Below are 19,990 nucleotides of genomic sequence, written 5' to 3'. Positions count from 1 at the left end.
ATGCACTCCTCACTTTTCAGATTTTTATTTAGTAACATTTTTGAAAATCATGTATCATTTTATTTTCACCTTACAACTATTTGTTTAAGAGTCACCAAGAGTGACGGTTTGCAGGTTGACCCATTTGTAAATAACGCAAAGTTTTCTTGAGGCTTTTGGAGTCTTCCTCATTCCTCCATTCGTATTTCCTCGCGCCCACCAGGGCTCTAAAGATAGCCTCGCGGAGCTGCTGACCGACGAGGCGGGCTCCTCGCTGCACCGCTACATCTCCTGGAGCACAGATCCGCTCAGCTCTCCCTCCGAAACAGGATCGCGTAACGCTCTTTGAGTGGGTGCTCAGTGGCGCCTGTTCGGATTTGCAAAAGCTCAAATGCCCCCATGTTTCAGCGCTTCCACTAGATATTATTGATATTTCACAAATCTGATGCTGTTGATAGAAAGTAGGACTTCAACCACGTATGGAGGTGCAGGAAATCCGCACCTCTGCAGAGTTGCGTGAAGTTTTTGGGAGGGGGATGTTACTTGTTTCAGTGACTTTAACGGGTATTCAGTATTTTATGTGAGAAGCAATTATTTCAGTTTTTCTTCTTTATGGGCTTAAGTTTAGAGAAAATAGATATTCAAGTTGAAGTGGGAGAACAACAATAACAATAACAAAATCCCAGAAGATTTTGTGCGTAAATGCGCAGTGTGCAGAGATGAAGAAGTAAAGCTGAAAAACAAGATACTACCAGCCTTCATCACAGTAAACACAAAAAGGGGAGATTAGATCTGAGCTGTGTTATGTCTGACTGTCAGTCAGACATGTTGCCCTTCTGATTTTTCATTTTACAGGATGGGGATCTTCAGCACCTCCTTCTGCTGAGCGCACTCAGCCGTGATTTCATAACACATCGCAAGCTGCGGCAAAAAGAGCCTGAGCCCACGGAGATCCTCTCAGCTCCCCCATTCGTGGCATTTACCCGGTGTTGCAGCGCCACCGGCAGGGCAGCAGTGGGAGAGAAAGCATGTGGCGCTGCACAGCGTGTGGCTGCAGAGCGAAGAGCAGAACATGTGGAAGGTGTGATTATCAGAATCCTTTACGGTTAATTACAGAGCAGCTACTTATTTCCTGTCCTGCTTTTGTGATGTCATGATCCACTTTACTAATATTAAAGAGTGAACAGCAAGCTGTAAACAGAGTCAATGAGTAGAAAGCCTTGTTTTAATTTTTTATGCATTTAATCGTATGCTGTGCATTACATTAAGCCACCTACTTTTAACTGGTATTGTATGTAATAGACCAACCAAGTAGTTCAAAATTGTTAACTTGAATAAAAATAAACATGGTTTCATAACATTTATTTGCGATTCAAAATCTGAAAAGTGTGGCGTGTATTTGCATTCAGCCACACTTACTCAATATTTTATAGAATCACCTTTCACTGCAATTTCACAGCATGTCTTTTGGAGCATATGTCTGAGTGATGACATTCTTGTCTATTCTTCTTCACAAAACAGTAGAAACTCATCAGATTTTAAACACTTAAGATTCTCAGTTGAATGTAATGTAAAATAAAATGAAATGTAAAACAAACAAAAAAATAACAATCATTTTCTTCATAAACAATATTTTTTCTCTCTTGTGTTAATTTGTCACCTGAAATCCAAACAATTAAACAGAATTTAATTTCTAGTTTTATTAAGATTTTTTTTGTTTTTTTCTTTTTAGAAAGAAAGAAATGTTTGCATGCAGCACTAAAGCATTAGAGATATTATGCAATGGCTTTAGACAGAAAAAATGTCTGAATTCTAAATGTGGGTGTGAAGAGATTTCATATGATCAACCTATATAATGTATTTCTGGTGAAATTAGACGTGCTCAAAAACCTTCCCCTGTGGTTGAATTACAGCAATTCTGCAAAGATGAGTGGGTCATACCTACATTTAAAAACTGCATTTTGTCTCTACTTATTTTGTCTGTCTTTTTTATGCTTCCATTTGTTTTTAAAAGGCGTATTTTTGGTGATGAGCTCTAAGTTTTTGAGATTTGAAGGACTCCATGCCATCACCCTAATTTTTAGCCCCGTCATGACTGGAGTATTCCAAAACATTCATTTTACCTCCAGCCAGAAGAAGCATGTTGGTAAAATTAAAAGATCACTTTAAACCCAATTAGTTTGGGGCTTAACAGGATCATAGAGGGCAGAGATGAAATGACACGGTTCCTGCTGGAGACCAAATAAGTAATCTGTTCCAAACCTTCAGGCTCTCATCGCTGGAGATAAGAGCAAATTTCTAATTAATGTTTGGATTTTTATAAGACCAAAATTCAGAGAAGATGCTATTATAGATTTGAGAAGTAGATTAAATCTGGTGAGAGAGGCTGAAGTTTTGTCTGAGAAGAATGTTGCTTATTCAGAGTTCAACCATAAAAAAGATGAATAAGCAGGAAAATAAAGCAAAGGGGGAAAAAACTAGACGAAGACTTACTGTACATACATTTTACTGACTAACATTGAATGTGAAATCCAGTTCATTTCTAGAATAATTTGCTTTGTTGTTGTTTCTTAACAGACATTGTTTTTCTCTCCTTTCGTATTTACGCATCCTTGAAAATGTCTCTGATGCTTTCCTCCACTGTCTCATGTCTGATTGAGCCTCGGCGTAAAAGACGGAGATCTGAAACAAACATGATGAGGGCCTCTGGCCAGGCTAAATGAGCACAGAGTCCAAATCAGGCTTAACAAACTCCAATCCCTACCAGATGTCCAGAATAATTACCACAATCTGTCACAGATAAAAATAGACGGACTTTAAATATTTTTGCATTATTAATGGACTGCAGTGGTGATATCATGAAAGCACGCCGCCTCAAACCTTAATTAGCACAGCGGATATTGGAGGAAGGGATCAAAGCCACGAGGAGTGATTCTTGGTTGCCTGTTGCATCACAGATTGGAAAATTACACATACTGCAAACGAAATCCAACTACTTACTGATCCTACGTACATTTTTATCACATCGATAAAATATTTAGTAACATAGATGTAGTTTATATTAAATAAATTTACATCTGGATTAGAGGAAGTATTCATGCAGGCTCAAATTTATGCAAACACTACCACTCTGTTTGTGTGAATGTCTCTTAAAATGTTCACCATGTTACTCGTGTCACAGTTTCACATTAATTATCTAGCAAACTATAAATATTTAACTCAAATGCTGTTTAGCTGGACAATATGGCTGATAAACACACCACAAAATAAGCATTTCATATCAGTTGAAATCATTATTGATTTGTTTTTGTTGTTTTAAATTTCTGAAATGCTGCCAAACCGTTGATATGACCTCACCTGTTCCTGTAACTGGTCCTCTGGAGCTGTTATGCTGATTTTATCCTTTTTACTCCTTTTTATGACATGCTGCTGATTTTTATTGCTTTTATTGTTTATTGTAGGTGGCAAAACCCGCTGCCATGAAATTTACTAAACAAGTTGTTGCAGGGTAACCAAAAATGAGTGAGTTGGTCGAAGTCACCCACCTTGCTTAGCTCGCTGTGAGAAGTTGAGCTGCTAACGCGTTTCCTCTGCCTACATCCCCCAGAATGCTGTGTAGTTCTGGATCAGAGTTCAGTGAAACTATTGAAACTTCTCTTTATAAATATAAATAAGCACACTGTTTATTCATATTTCTGATTTGTTTATTGATATTACTCATGCCTCTATCGCGATACTGTTATTGATTTATTGCCCAGACCTAGCTCTAAACAAAATATTTGGTGAGCAAGCTCAATATTTAGGTTACAAACTAAATTTTAAGCTCAAAATTGGATATTTATAAGATGAAGGTTCCCTGTGCTAGCTGAGAGCTGTAAAGTATTAATAATTTTTTTAACTTCTGATGTTGGAAATCTGAACAATGTAATGGCTTTCCCCGATGAAGCCATGTGAAGCTATTAATGTGAGTAAAAAGCTGTGTTTTCATATGGATCATTAATCATAATAGTGACATATCAACTTTGTAGTTAGAAATTATTTTATTAGTGAAAAATGAAGATGAGGCAAGTTCTTCAGCAGCCGATGGATTAACAAAACAAATTTTATCACCTCCTTATTCTGTCTCTCAGATGCCAGCAAAATGCTTTGCTGGCATCAACGATCCTGAAGCTGTGCTGGTGTAAGAGCCCCCTCCTTCACCTGGGGAGGGGGTCTTACATGATCACGGTTAGGGCCAGCAGCAAACTGAGGAGGCTGCTGAACAGAGCTGATGAGGTCTAAACTGCCACAGACTTCTTACTGGAGTTCGCAGGTGGTATAGACCCTCCATTGCAGTGCCTCAGGTCGGCCCCCACACAGGCAGCATAGCCCATAGCGTGGGCAATGTAATTTTGCTCCTGGACCCCGCTGAAGAGGTGAGACATGGGTCCACGGGCCAGCACTGCCACGTCCTCCCCGCTGTGGGTGGTCGAGTCTACGGGGACGGCAGAGAGCTGGACGTAGTTTTTATCTTCTGCAAAAGAAAAAACATACAGAGGATGAACATGTCCAACCTGTAGGAAAACAGCTGAATTCTCTGCCTGCTGATCAAGTTTGACTTATCACATGATTTTCCTTCCAAAATTCTTCTGAGTTTTTAACACCCAGTTTTTAACAATGATTGCAGCCATTAAATATTCAGAATGGCACAGAGAAAGAGGGAGAAAAAAAGGAGGACAAAGAAAATTTTCTTGAAAAACTGCACACAACCACCTGGGTCAAAAACTTGATTGTAAAAGTTTACTATTTTTCCAAAACAAAAGCTACAGTAATACCCAACAAATTTCAATGTGTAGTTCGATGAGTTTTTTTTTTTTCCATTTTTTTCTCCGAAGAGCTTTTGCGGCGCTAGTGGCTCGTATTTTTTCTACAGTAGGCAGACAGGAAGGAGGGTGAGGAGAGGGGAAGACATGCGGTAAAGGTCGTCGGGACCGGGAGTGGAACCCGCGATGTCCGCGTCGAGGACTAAGGCCTCCAAACGTGGGGCATGCTAACCCCCTGCGCCACCACAGCACGCCCCAGATGAGTATTGTTTGACAGATTAAATATATCTTCTGAAATAACCTTTACATTTGTATAAAACATACTTTTTATTCATATTTCTGATTTTAAACAGTGTTATATTAGTCTGATGTAAAATTCCAACTAAAATCTGAATAAAACCTAAATAAAATACATTGTGCTGTAAAATGTGAAAAAAAATCACGTAAGGTACTACCTTACGTGATTTTTTTTCACATTTTACAGCACAATCATGTAAGGTACAGTGAAGTACCTTACATGATTGTACCAATATTTCCTATTAAAATATTGATATAATACAGTAAATATTGGTACAAAAATTTACCGTACAGCTTCAATTCCAAATTCATTGAAATTGAAACTGTATGTTAAGTAATAAATTATTTTCCACTTCAATTATGCACTCTTTCTTGCTATCCTTTTGTAAAGTTCTAAGTAAAATACATGAAGGTTTGTAGTACTGACACAAAATAAAGATGCAGATGTTTACAAAGAACTGTAGTTTTACATAATCCTGTTTAGTATGGCTAAATTCTGTAATTAGAATCCAACTGCTCTATAAATAGTGATTGAGTCTTACTTGTGGCGACATTTCGAATGTCAGGTCGCTTGCCGTTAATGATTTTGTGACCTGGTCCGTTGCCGTACATCAGAGTGGTGTAGGGTAAAAAGTCTGTACCCCACAGAGGAGATTTACCTGAAAAACACAACGATAAGCTTGAATATTCACCTTTTTTTTTTTTTTTCTTCCTTTCTGTGAGGTTTCCACATGCACATATACAGCGGTTATGAAAACACACAAGCACAATAGAAGGAGGGGTTTGCGGATCCCCAGGGTGCTACAGAAGGTCTCAAGCTTGTTGAGTATCTCGGTGTTTCTCTCCAGATGAGCCATTAGCCTGGCGAGTCTCCCTGCTGATGAAGAGCTTAGAGTTTCACAGTATCATTAATCACTGCTGCACCGCTGGGAGAGGAAAGAGGAGGAGGGAGAGGGAGGGAAGGAGGTAGGACAGAGGGAGCTGAAAGCTGGAAACTGCATGAAACAACCACACAACAGTAGGCCAGTCAATAAAAACATGGAAGGCTCATATTGATATTATTGTGGGAAGCATCTTTTAAAAGGGAAGACTTTGCTCCAGCAAATCCTCAAAATATCAGTGCTTGGCCGAGGATTTTGTTGGAAACGTCTTGAAACTTCACTTCAGGTGCAAAAAGTTTCGCTGTGATTCAAACAAAACAAGAAAGCAAATGCTTACAGCTCTGTGGAGTTATGTAAAAGTAAGAGGAATACAGGTGAATAAAAAACACTCACAATAAGAAGCTTTGTAGAACCAGGAAAGGTGGAATAAACAGGAACCTGTACCACTAGTTTTACAGCATCACATTTTCACCTCTACTCGAGCTTGAAGCTTATGTCCAAATAGGTCAAGCAACAAAGCAGAATATAAAAGCCACCTAAAGATAAAGCATACCAAAGTCAGTAGAGCGGATGTGAGAGGAGTAGTTTGAAGATTAAGCAAACTGTACCTCACCCAGGGATTTAAAAGCTTTCTTTGCTCTGCCCAGAGTTCACCAAGTGGTAAATGACCCCTTGCTACAAAAAAAGATTTAAGTGGAAGATAGAAGATCTGGGGAGAAATTTCTCTTAACCAGTTTATTTATCAACATCTCAAGCATCTTTGAGGAAAGTAAGATGGTTCAGTCCATGTTTTTGTTTTGTATTACCACTAAACTTTCACATATTCATATCCCCACTAAAAAAGGTGTTTCTGTGAAGTTGTTGCACTGTGCGTTTACACATGCTGTGTCAGGAGTTTTCAAAGTTTGGGGGAAAAACTAAACAAAGTAATTGCAGACATTTAGCCAACTTCACCAACCCTGTAACCCATTCATTCATTCATCCAGCCACAGGTGCTGTAGTGAAAGTGCTGGTTGTGATTGTCGCTGGAGTAGAGATGTCTGTCGTTCACACTACCAAACTCTATGAAAACTTGATAAGGGATTACCAAATTCAGCAGTGAGTTGCTTGGCATTCAGTTTGTTTGGATTTTTTTTTTTTATTCAAGGGTTATTAATTTTACAACTAGGATTTGTTTTTATGTCCCATGTTTGTCTATTTTACCACTTCCATGGTTGTGGAATTAACATATTTTTGATAAGTTTGAGTATAAAACTATTTAAGATTCTGAAACATTACTACTGATAATTTTCTGTTAATGCGTTAAGGATCCTTAACAATTCGGTTAAATTGCCATTAACCCATTTATTAATTTATTATTATGGTGTGTTTGACATCTTTTGACATGCTAATGCTTGGGGAGATTGTAAGTGTCATTGGTGTGATTTTGTTTGTATGTAATTATGCAATGTCCATTTATGAATTTATTTATTTCTTCTATATACAGTATTTAAATCCAATTTATTAATTTGGCTGTTCATTCACCAGATAATGAATTTGGTGGTAATACATCAATACTAGTTGAAATTTGTTTGTTTTACCAATTTAAGATTTTTAGGTTTCCTAGCTCAATAATGTGATGGGATTTTCTTTTCTGTTATGTGGCATTATCTCCCTGTAAGCAGAAAAGAGAGGAGACAACACTGAATGCTGAGAGCTGATGGTAAAGATGTTAACAGCATGTGAGGAAGGTAGGAAGACTCTCCATCAGGGGAAGATGAGAAATAGGGAGGCACTGTGGCCGATGCTTGCAGACAGGTAGAGAGGAGAGATGAAGAGACAGGAAGTGACTGAAATAGAAAGGAGAGAAAGAGAGAGGCTGCCAGCTATGTGTTTACCTAGACTGTAATTGCAGGAGAGAGAAAGCAGAAGAAATGTCAAGCTGCTGGTGGCTGAAGCACTCTGAAGCTGTGAGGAAGCAAGCGCTTGTGCACACAAACATACACACCTGGAAGGGCAAAATGAATGGGAAGAGACACGCTTAAGTGGGAAAAGAGAAGCAAATGTCTCTGCAGACTCAAACTTCAAAGCAAAAGTTTAAACCTAAATCCGCAGACAAAATTCAAGCTGAAATTACCCAGAATGCTCTGCCCTCGAAAGGGGAATCCATTGAAGGTCAGAGGGTGGGAGTGGTCGGCCGTCACTATAGTGAGAGTTTCGTCCTCTTTTGTGAGTTCGAGGCCCTTGGCGATGGCGTTATCGAAAGCAACAGCCTCATGTAGGGCCATGTAGGCCCGGCCGGCGTGGTGGGCCTGGTCAATTCTTCCCCCTGGACACACGCATGACAAGGAGGCTTACAGGGTGGTCATGTAGAGGGAAAAAAGGCAATGAAAAAGCTAATTCAAGTGCTAAAGATAAAAATAAATGGCTTGTTTTTAGCTGAGTTTTCTACTTTGCCTTCTTTTACAGTTCTGATCTTAATGCTTGACATAAAAAAAAACGAATAAAATGAAAAAGAGAAACAGTTAGTTCTACAGTATCATTGTGATCTAACCAGACATAAAGCATATGCTGCAGATAATTTCCTTAAATCTTTATTCAAAAATTGTGAGGCAAAGTGTGGTATTTTGAATTTGGTCACAGCATAACTTGTGGGTAGTGGCTGAAATGAGGCAAGGTTAAGTCCTTTAAGATAAACCAGATTCCTGGAATTTAACTTCTTCAAAGGGCATTTATATTTAATTGCTTGAGAAGTGGCTTTTGAATAACAATAATATTCTCTTAAGAAGCCTAAACTATCCCCAGTGACCTTTGAAAGTTTACTACAAATGTGTGCCACGTGGTCGACCTTTTTATTTGTCAAAACTAAAATTGTCAATAAAAGAAAAACATATCTCATTTTCATTCTGATCACACAATAAGATGCCATGTCACATAAATCCCAACCCAAAATACAGGGAAGTTTGTGGTTGTAACATGTCAAGTAAAAAAAAAAAAAAACTTCAAGGGTATGAGTGCTTCTGTAAGGCACATTATGTTGGAAAGAGAAGTATAGGCCAGGTGAGAAGTTGAGATCTCTGGGAGCTGTCAGTGACTGGATGCACCATATGCCTGCTTCTATTTCTACATTTGCCTGTTATTTTTAAGTCATTGTGAAGACACTCGGTCGAAGCGAGGCGTCCCCAGGCAGCTGCCTCAGATTAAAGGAGAGATGGATGAGGAGGCCAGCGCAGCAGCCGAGTGGAACAGAAACACATCAGCGCCTCCAACCCCCCCCCACTACAGCACACGCTGCAGCAAACTCATTGAGCTGTGGCCAGAATCAATGTCAAGCCACCAGATCTACTGCAGGTACATTGTTCTCTGAAATGATGCGTTGTGGAAGATGGAGATGATGCTGATGGCATGAGGATTTTTCTAAACCCCCCAAGATTGGTGGTAAAAAAAAGAAAATTGGAAAAGTTTTGTATTTACTGTAATTCCTAAAACCTTTAAAGGGGTAGTCTTAAGAATTTGTCATTCACAATGTTTTTAACACTGTGAAATTGTGCCTATGTCTCTTTAAGAAGCTCATTTTCTTTCCAACATTCCATTTTCAGTATGACATCAAAACATTTCTCTAATAGCCTTTAACAACCATTTTTAGGAATTTTAAACTGAGAAGTAATTCATATTTTAAGCTCACAGACTTGCAGTTCCATCAGGTGTTTGCCGATTGCTGCTGCAGCTAGTTTGTATGAGTGAGTGGGGGGATGGTCTGAGAAAGGTTCTCTGTAAGGCGGAAGCTCAGCGGAGATTGCATATCCAGGCAGCTTTGGGTAAGATGGCGACGCTTTGTGAGAGCAAGCGTTTAGGCACCCCGATTCAATATGATTCAAGGATTTCTCGAAGATGGATGAAAGAATCAAAGTGGCATTCCAGGTTTCTGATGAGGGAATAACACTATAGCATGATGTAAAGCTAAAAATAAATGATTTTACAAAATATTGCCTCTTTAAACAATTTGTAAATACGAGAAAAAGTGTATATGGTTTTAAGAAAGGGATTATTTGCGCAAGATTCACCACAACTTGTAAACCATTGCCTCTTACCCTCCACTAGTAGGAAGAAACCTCTTGGGTTTTTCTGCAGGATCTGGATTGCTTTTTCTGTGGTCTCAACAATAGACGGATCAGTGCTTGGATCCCTCTCCACCTCATAACGCAGATCCCCGGGTTCAAACAGAGCTGTGAAGAGACGGCTAAACCACATCAGAATTACACATTTCCAGTTTAACCTGAGAGGAGGCCGAGCGGCATGGTTTTCATCCCGCTACTATTGTTTTCAAACAAATATGAACATATTGGAAAATAACTCAATAAAGCTGTTAATGGTCTTTCTGCACAATATTACGGAGGGTTTTTGACTGCTTTTCACAATAACATTCTAAATGGGAAAAAAAAAATCTAAAAACCTTTTGGCTAAAGCAATCTCTGTTCTGTATTATGCAATCAAATATGAATACTGTTTTAGAAAGCTACAAAAGCAGCTGTGATCATATTTATATTTCCACATTACTATAAACTGAAATTTAATGTAGATTGTTATTTCTTAAAAACATCTGTAGACAAGTTGAGTTTATGAGTATTCAGGACTGGCACCAACAGTGGGAAATGAAAGGAGTCCATTGAAACCCAAGAACATCAGGACCAAAATGAGACGCTTTCTAATACCAGACATGAAAGTTGGGTCTGCACAAAGAGAGAAACGTGTAATAAGTCAAAGGTGAATGGAAACGTGAGGAAAAAAAAGAATTACCCATGAGGTAGTCAGTGGCTTCAGGGTCAACAGCATCAAAATCACTTTTATTCCACACATAGTGGGCTACCTGGAACACACAGACTAAGAAACTTAACACTGTAAAGAGAAATAAGTTGTGTTGACAGGTCAGTTGCGTGATCATTCTGTTTTATAGACGTTTATTTAATGCAGTTTAATTTAAAACAACTGAAAATCTTCTGTGTAGCTTTCATTGTCAGATCTACTCTTAAGGTTTGAAGTCAGTTCAAGAAAGTTTTTGCTCCTAAAAGCATACAAACAGCACTTTTAGTCCTGGTCTTCAAAAACATCACATTTACAAAATGATTCCATCCAGGAGAAAAGTTGAATGTATTATTTTGAAAAAACAAAGGCTGACTTAATTTGATCAGATGGTCTCTCCTTGATCAAATTACATACAAGATGGAGAACACGTGTCATTTTTTAACAAAGTTTTTAAAAGAGCCTGCAGGTCTCACTTGACTCCACATACTTTGTTGCTTTATGTAATGTTGGTTGCAGTATACAGTTTGTGATTTTAAATACTGGACCTTTAAAATTATCGTGAAGATACAGTATTACAGAAAGTCAGTTTTTAGACTGACTTTCACACCTTATCTTGCACATATCAGAGCATTATTTTGTAATCACTGCATGGTTGTTAACAATGTCCCAGATACCCACTCATTAAAAGGATTATTATATTCCCCCTTTTGAGTTCCTTTCCAAAAATTTGATGAATTAGATGGATGTGCTTTGTTGATGTGAGGGTTTTGTGTTAATTGATCTACATGTCAGCTCTAGTTATCAAAAGATCTACCTTTCCTGTTTTCATGCTCTGCCACTCCTGGATTAGGTTTCGTCCATCTCTTCTTGTGCCCCAGGAAGACAAATCCGAGGAGTATTCTGGGTCTTTGGTGCCCCGAGGTGTCATGTACTTTCTGCCTCCACCAATGATCACCTGAGACAAACACACACATTATTATTGGGAATGCTCACATTTTTACACAATGAAACTTTTAAAGAATAAATTTGTTTTAAAAATATCCATAGTTGTGATTTCTGGCACAAAATAACATACATCGATGTCTATGTTTTCGATAAGCTGCGATGCGATATCGGTGCAGTTGTCCCTTTTGGCCGCATCAGGCATGTCTGCATCGCCGTACCATGACCTGCTGGCACTGTGGGCGTAGGCAGCTGCTGGGGTGGCGTGCTGCACCCGTGTGGTCGTTACAATACCAACAGACTTACCTGCAATAATAATACAATTATGTTAATGGAGCAATTGAGTAAAATGTTTAAGTGTAGAATGTTACCAAAACTGCAGAACAGTTTTTTCCCAGTTTAGGTTAATATTAAAAATTTTTAAATTCTTATCCCCAGTCAAAAAATACATGGCAGATGGAAAAAAAAAAAACATACTGGCTTCATAAAAACAAAAGAATTGCAATGCAATATTGACCCTTATTGCCTTGAGCTTCAAATATCAGCTGGTCATAGAGAACCCCATAATGATCAACTTCTACTTCTAATTCTACAAACTCTTCCTACTATACTCCTAAAGGAGGATATCAGCTAAAATCTCCAATTTACAATTAGTGCATTGATTTTAAAAAAACAAATTTCATTGTTTATTATATAATCACACTTTCAACAAGTCAGAAATCGGGAAATAATCCATAAATAGCCAAAATTAGAGTTCTTCTTCAAGCTCTGACTGTTTATGTTTATATCTGACACTTTAAAATGTCTTGTTGACTTTTATGTATTTTAGCTGACAGTTGAGTCTCACTACTCAAGAAATTTCACCTCTATATGTCTATGAAGATATCAATAGTAAAAGCTAATTTAGAAATTAGCATCATTGGTTAAGATAGTATGACTAGAGAGACTTCCAAAACTCCTGTTTCCGATTTCTCCTAGTGTATCAGAAATCAGCATAATTGTAAAAGCAATATTTTCATAGCAGCATTTTGTTTTTAAATGAAAATAATTAACTTTTAGAATCTTTATGTTATTTAGTTCAATGTATTCATATAAACCCATCTTTTTGTGGAAGAATGGTATTTTTTCTCAGTGTTGTTAAATCATCAGATCTAAGCCATGTAATGCCAGCTGATGCCAGGTCCACAGGCTGTCATATATTTGAGTTGCCAGTGACACCTACATTTATCTTCGGACAGCCAGGGGCACTTCTCTGCAGAAGTTCCTTCCCAACACCTAAATGAAGTCTCACGAGGAACATGACTTGTCTGCAGGATGTTTAAATGATGTGCTGCAGAGTTCTTTTCAGGTCAAAGACTAAGAATAACATTGGTGTAATAATGTCCAGGTATTAAAACAACAGTATGGACCCTAGAACTCGATCAAGGTCAAAGTGCACATTAGAAACAGCTGAGCTAAGCTGTAAACCAGGCTTGCCGCAAACCTGAGGGGATTTCTGATACAAAGACAAAAATCAGCTTCCTCCGCAAAGCTTTCATTTTATTTCTGAAAGTTTTTATCCACTTTTTATGTGAATGTTTCTGTTGTTTTTAATAGACTTTGTCTTAATGTATACTCATTGCTTCATTCTTAATTATAGTGAAGCTCTGACTATCTTTAGAGCTTCTCCAATTCAAGCTCTTTTAAAAATTCACAATTTGAAAAAATGTAGAAAGGCAGAAATACTGAGGGTCTGTCATCAGATTGTAGCATAGGCTAATATTATTTTACCCCCTTCACTATAGAAATGTCACTGCATAAGAAAAAATAGCTAAAGAAACTGTGATTGAAACTACTCCCTTTTTTAGCTTGTTCTTGCACTGACAGAGCCCTAATTTATTTAAGTTTTCTTCAAAAACAACGATGTAGGTCACATTGAGTCGTTTTGTTGTATCAGCAAAGTTGGAACATTTGTTCTCTCAACATAAGCTTGAAATCTGGGGACAGATTGTGCTTTAAGCTGTGAGGGGTTAGAGAAAAGGATGTCACTAAGTTATTTTATGTGAATACAATTTTTGAAGCACGAAGTGGGGTCCAGCTCCCCCTTGCGGTAGCTGAAGTACACAGCACTTTGACTGTATTGAAGTTATAAAAACAGATAGCAGCCAAAAGCCACGTTGTACTTTTTCATAAGTGGAGATGATAATAAATATATTGCTCACTGTAACACTTTCATCAACCTTGTGTCTTCTGTTGCTGCAGTAGAAATTACTATATTTGGGACTTAGTATTATTACAAAGCCGTTCATTTTGGTAATGTATGATGTAACTGGTTAGCAACTTAACTTGATTTCCTCTTTTTTCTATTATGATAATCACATCTCCAGTGATGTCCTTTTGAAGCTCTGAACATGTCTACTTGTTGCACTGTTTGTGAAGCTTAACCTAAGGCTTTCGCTGGAGATGTCAAACATGGACACTGGATTATTTCTGAAATCAGTAGATTATCTTCCATCAGTTACCAAATGACCAGGAATCGAGACAAATATATCTGACCGAGTACTGAAAGTCCAGCAGGTATGTGAGAACTTCTAAACTAAAACCTGGGAGGAGAAAATGGGGTACGATAGACCATAGCAGAAAAAGTGAAAGCCTCAGAAAAGGATAAACAGATCTGCAGGAAATGAATCAAGAATGATTTGGGGATTCTAAAATAACAAGTGATCATTAATTAGTGCATGATAGTCTGGCCCTTGACAACACTGATTGCATTTTGAAAAAATAACAGAAAGTTACTGGTGTTAAAAAAGTAAAATACATAACTAATGTACCCTCTGTGATTTAAAAGTATGGGAAAAGTCATATCCATGCCTTTGTTCCAGTCTGTGAAGTGGAGTTGATAAAACAGATGATTATGCCATATTGGGATTATGCTTGGAATGACCTGTTCCTCAGGTCATCCCAATGTAACAATATTATCCTTTTTAAGATTTCCATTTGACTAGATGCTTTGTGGCATTTCTCCAGCAAAGGTTGAATCTGTGTTCTTTCAAAATGAGCTTATAATCCTGAGAAGGATAGATTGTACTTTACACAATGAAGGAGGAGAGAGAAACATGTTGCAACAGATCTGTAAGTCACTTTAACTTCAACTTATTTTATGTGAATAAAATCACTGGAGTATGAAGTGTGGCCCATTTTCCCCTTATGTTGGTTGTAGGTTACAGATCTTAACTTTAAAAACACATTACAAATGCAGTGTCAAAAAACTTGTGACATTTTAATTTCATTGAAATGTCACAAACAGTTTTTTTAAATCTTAGTACCCAACTATTTTATATGTAGTTCACTTTTAGTTGTGCCAGAAAAAAAACTCTAGAGCAGCAGTCAAATAAAACCACAGAAAACAAACTTTAAAGAAAACTGTAAACAACAGATTAGACAAGTATAATACACAAATCATATTTCTTAGAAAAACTGCATTGGTAGAGTAAACCTGCCCTTCTGTCTTAACCCTCCAAATTAAAAAATAAATTGATGCATTTTCTAAGAAAATTATGGGGTAAATATGTTCTCAGAAGTGGCAAGGTGACCTTACCAGCATCTTTGGCCCACTTCAGAATGGAGGTGACCTCATTCCCTTTCTGAGTTTTGCAGACCCCGTTGCGAGTCGCCGCACTGACTCCGATGGTGTTCAGGTTGGTTTTTACTCCACACAAATACGCCGTGGCCGTGGCTGCACTGTCTGGGATCTGGAAGTCTACACTGTAGGTCTGCACAAAACACACACTGAAATGAGCTATAGTTCTGACGAATGCTGAGGTTGCATGTAAACCCCATTTAGATATTAGTCAGTGTTCATGTTTAATGTTTTAACCAAAACGTTTAGTTTTGCACAGAGGTGTCAAACTCATTTTCATTTTGGGCCATATCAAAAATCTGAATGTTCTTAAAGGGCCAGTTGTGGCAGAATATATCAATAAAAATAATTAAACTGTTAAAATGTCAATAAATAGCTACTCCTCCAGGATTTTGTAATTGTTTTGCAGATTTTTTGGTGCCAATTTAGAAATATTTGTAAAGAACTTTTAAGATATTTGCGCTAATGTATGATGCTAAATGTGATTTTTATTACTTGCTGTATCTTTTATGGACTATTACTTGACATCAAGTAAGGCTGAGGCAGTGGTCACTTAAACTCAATAGTTTTTTGGGGGTTTTTTACCCCTCCAGGGGGTCTTTTGTGGGCTCTAGTGTCCCTTATATGGGACTGACAGGAAAGGGGGAAGACATGCGGCAAATATTGTGAGGTCCGGGAGTCGAACCCACGACGGCCGCGTCGAGGACTATCCCCTACGCCATTACAGCACGCCCAAACTCAATAGTTTTGACCAATTTTGAGAAAATTCAGAAATCAGAAAAAAAAATGTCTTGTGTGGCTTTTGCAGATTTCTGAAAAACTGAGAGCACTTATTGATATAATTTGGGTTCTAGAGGGCCACATAAAAAGCCACAGCAGGCCAGATTTGGCCCCCATGTCTTGAGTTTGACACGTGTGGTCTAGTAATAGAGAAACACTGTAATTTACAGGTAGAGACCAGGAAATTTGTATTCAATGTCTCTTGTTATATAATATGAGTATTTTTATTCCTTTAAAATGCTTCTATGAGAAAACATTGTGGATTTTTGCTGCTGCTTGGCCATTTTTTAAGTTGTGTATGAATCAAAAGGGTTCAAAACTTCATTCTATATATTTACAGTTTCTTAAGAAAACAGGACTTTTCCACATGTTACTGTGCTGTACAAACCTTAGCCAGCCCCACGTGTGGGAAGGTGTCCATGGTCATCACTGTTTCCTCTCCGGTCTGGTCCTGTAGCTGCCCCTTGAGGATTCGGGCAGCAGTGTAGGTTGTAATTCCCATTCCTGAGGCACACAGCACAAACGTCTGCATGCATTCCAGTTGTAATAAATAATTCACACTACCAATATTCCAGTGTGTTTCTAAATATCAAAGATGTTCTGATGCAGAAGAAAACAATGGGGGAAGAAAATAAGGAAAATACTGATTCTTCATGGTGGTGGCCACATCTGTTTCAGATGGGTTATTTAGCAACAAGTCTGGAAATATCTGGGCTTTTTGGAACTTACCATCCCCAAGGAAAAGGATGACGTTCTTGGCAACATTGGTGTTCAGTTTTCTGTCCAGGACTGATTGTAGAGTCTGTGTGGCCTTTGACCTCCAGAACTCGGGGTTCTCCTCCTCAACTGAAAAACACATGCATATGAAACTGACTAATATTATTGATATTATTTGATATTTAACGTGGAATTTTTATGTTTTTTCACGCAAAACCTTATGAGGGTTATATTATGCAACTGTAAGTTTTAGAACGTAATAATCCTATGTCCCCAAAAGATGAGAAATAATCGACATCAATCATCACAAAGACCAAGTAGGTAAATAATTCAGTATCCTCAGGAAACCAGGGAAGAAGAACAGCCTTTTTTAAAATAAACACACAGCATTCATGTTTTTATGCACCGTTATGGAGAAACAAATAAATAAAAATAACACAACTGAGATTCAGTCTGCACTTTTTTAAAGTTAATAGCAGCTTATGTTTACATGTAATCTCTGCCCCGAGGAAAACCTCTTAGAGACAATAAAGGACTTGAGACTGGAATGTTTAGTTCAAAGCCTTAAAAAATTTTTATTTGTAAAGTTTCCACTCACATGGGACTTATTATAAATGCATGCCAGACATTTATGATTTCTATTTGTGGAAAAATAAGAGACTTATGTTTAATAAGAGAATAATAGCTTAAAAGGTTTCACTCCCCTCTGAAGGCATTTGTACAGTTAGTGGTTTGTACAAAAAACTCATCTTACCAACATTCTAGAGTTAGGAGGACTTTTCTGAATCCTAGAGATGTGATCGAAGTTATACCACAGAAAAAAGTTGCATGACAACAAAATAAAAGTAATTCATTCACATCTAAAAATTTCAAAACAAGATAAATGACACCAGGACAATTTACATTTGTGGGCAAATGTTATTATTAAAGCCTTTTTTTGAGTGCTGACAGGGATATTTCAGAAACATTTCAAAGTCAGTGGAAAGCTGAGATAAAAAGGTTTGTGGCTTGAAAAGAATGCTACAATTTTCTTTCAGTGCCTCAATCTACATAAAGTGCCAACAGTTTTTGTTCTGTGATTCTCCCAAAGAGAACAAAACATTTTGACAATCAAATTTTTCAAAATGTTTGTTAGAGGAAAATTTGTTCACCAGCTCCAGCAGAGGTTATGCTTTGAAGAAACATCAAACTTAAACATAAGGGAGATCACTGTGACCAGAAAAATCCTTTGGGACCTGAACGTGTGCGTATGCAGCAACAGCTGTCACATCTCACTCTCACACTCTCTTATCTCCTTCCTACATCTCTGTGTGCTGTAAACAGTTTTATACAGCCATGCACAGTGAATGCTGACAAAGCTCTTATACAGCTTTGTGTTTGCCAAGCTAAAAACATCTTCTGTTCTTGTGAAGTGAACAGTAAACACTCTCAAGGATGAGAAGGAATGCGGGACCTGAAAAAACATTGAAGGGTAAGAAAATGAGTCTGTCAACTGGCTGAATTATCTGTCATTCAATATTCAAATTAAGCCTTAAAACACTGTGAAGAATAAAATTGTAAAAAGCTAATTATTGAACTTTCAAATGTTGCTGAAATGTTCTGCTTATTTTTGCACTTCCGCACTCTGCTCTGAATAAAAACATTCTCACCAGCACCAATACATGAGTTCATGTAAGACTGGATGATTCTTACTAGATATAAAGTGGAATCTCTAAATATGATTAATAGTTTAAATTATAATTTCTGATCCAAATACAGGCTGTTACTAGCAATCCAGAAAGAGATCCAGAGCATGATACAGAGCTTGGTCCAGAATGCGAGCCAATCCAATGTCAGTATTTGTCCTGTGGTGCTGACACATGTGGGCTGTTTCTCCTCTGTTTCTCATTTGCTGAACACAGGAAAAGCCTCACACTGACAGCCTTGGTAGATAAACATATTCTGTGTTTGACTTTTTTAATGGATTTAAATTTAAACTTCATACTTTTTGAAGGTTTTGTGATCTGAAAAACTGTAATCAAGGCTGCCATTTTTTAGGCTAACAATTGGCAAGAATGATTTAAAGCATACCTGTCCCTTTTGTCTGTTACTCTACTAAAGACCTACATCAAATTCTGTTGGGCTTCCTGACCATATCCATGCAGAAACCAATTTTTAGAGGGCTTATACCTTCTATGCCGAGTACATGAAGGACGATCATTATTAAATCACTAAAAGTATGAATAGAAATGAAATTGAATTCCTTTTTTCATGTTTGGAACGGCAGACTGAAGAGAAGCTGAAAAGGTTGTAAACAAATTTATATTTTTAGTTTTCAGGGCAGTTTCGAAAAGAACTTAAATATATCTATAAAAAACTGCAAAGTGTGTGGAGTAGCCAAAATGTGAGGAAAAGAAAGTCTGGTGGGAAAGCACATCAGGATGCCATAAATCAGATCAAAGACAATGGTGAGTTGAATAATAACGTATCTTTTTGGTCTTACCCTTGGCTCTTGACAATCCCAGAGTTACCAGCAGAACCAATGCAACAAGGGCCACTCTTGTCCACTCCATGGTCAACTTCTCAAGCTGCAGATCAACCACTGCTGCCTTCCAGAAGATCAGCTCCGTGACTTTTCCTCAGTAATCTTTATCAAGATGCCATAAATTCATAAAATCTCTGCCGCCTGTGACCACTGACTAAGAACACCATATTGCTGGATGAATTTTAGTTTTAGTGTTTATAAGGCCATTATTTATGATGCTGAGCTAAAGTTCAAGGACCTGAAAGCAAACCCATAACACAGCACTGGACACCGTGTGTGTGTGTGTGTGTGGGTGTGTTTTCCAATCATAAATGCATTCTATCTAACAGAAAGTGCGGCGAGCCATAAAGTTATGTAAGTGAGAAGCAGAGTCCACCGGGACGAGGCTGCAAGGTGGAAGCCCTCAACCATCTATTTTCAAATGAATACATTAAAGCCCATATTGACCGTTGTGTTTTTATTTGATTGCTTGTTCCAGTTCCTTCAGCTCTGACACAGACAGTTAAAAGTTGCCTTGGAAACAGATGTAAACCTGCTCTTCAGTTTTAATTCAGCAGATATTGTCACGCACTGATAATGAGATATTTATATCAGGTGTTTTTGTTATCTAATGCTTCGTGTAAGCATTAGATAACAGTTGTAAATGAGCGCCTGGTGACCAAGGCCT

At 37.8% G+C, this 19,990-nt stretch overlaps 1 protein-coding gene across 1 annotated transcript; it reads right to left on the bottom strand.

Annotated features, from left to right (window-relative positions):
* Positions 1 to 1,704: 1,704 nt before the first annotated feature.
* Positions 1,705 to 19,480, bottom strand: alp3 (alkaline phosphatase 3). The gene is made up of 11 exons (XM_028044561.1): positions 19,282 to 19,480; positions 16,812 to 16,928; positions 16,471 to 16,586; positions 15,261 to 15,435; positions 11,817 to 11,989; positions 11,556 to 11,696; positions 10,736 to 10,805; positions 10,030 to 10,164; positions 8,076 to 8,267; positions 5,621 to 5,737; positions 1,705 to 4,492 (listed from the first exon to the last, which is right to left on the bottom strand). Exons 1-11 carry the CDS (start codon positions 19,349 to 19,351, stop codon positions 4,257 to 4,259), a joined length of 1,542 nt encoding a protein of 513 aa, XP_027900362.1. The 5' UTR covers positions 19,352 to 19,480; the 3' UTR covers positions 1,705 to 4,256.
* Positions 19,481 to 19,990: the final 510 nt, after the last annotated feature.

The sequence above is a fragment of the Xiphophorus couchianus genome, chromosome 18, assembly GCF_001444195.1.
Source record: "Xiphophorus couchianus chromosome 18, X_couchianus-1.0, whole genome shotgun sequence".
Taxonomy (NCBI): domain Eukaryota; kingdom Metazoa; phylum Chordata; class Actinopteri; order Cyprinodontiformes; family Poeciliidae; genus Xiphophorus; species Xiphophorus couchianus.
Note: the sequence above shows the minus strand (reverse complement) of the source record. Positions and strands in the feature narration are given on the sequence as shown.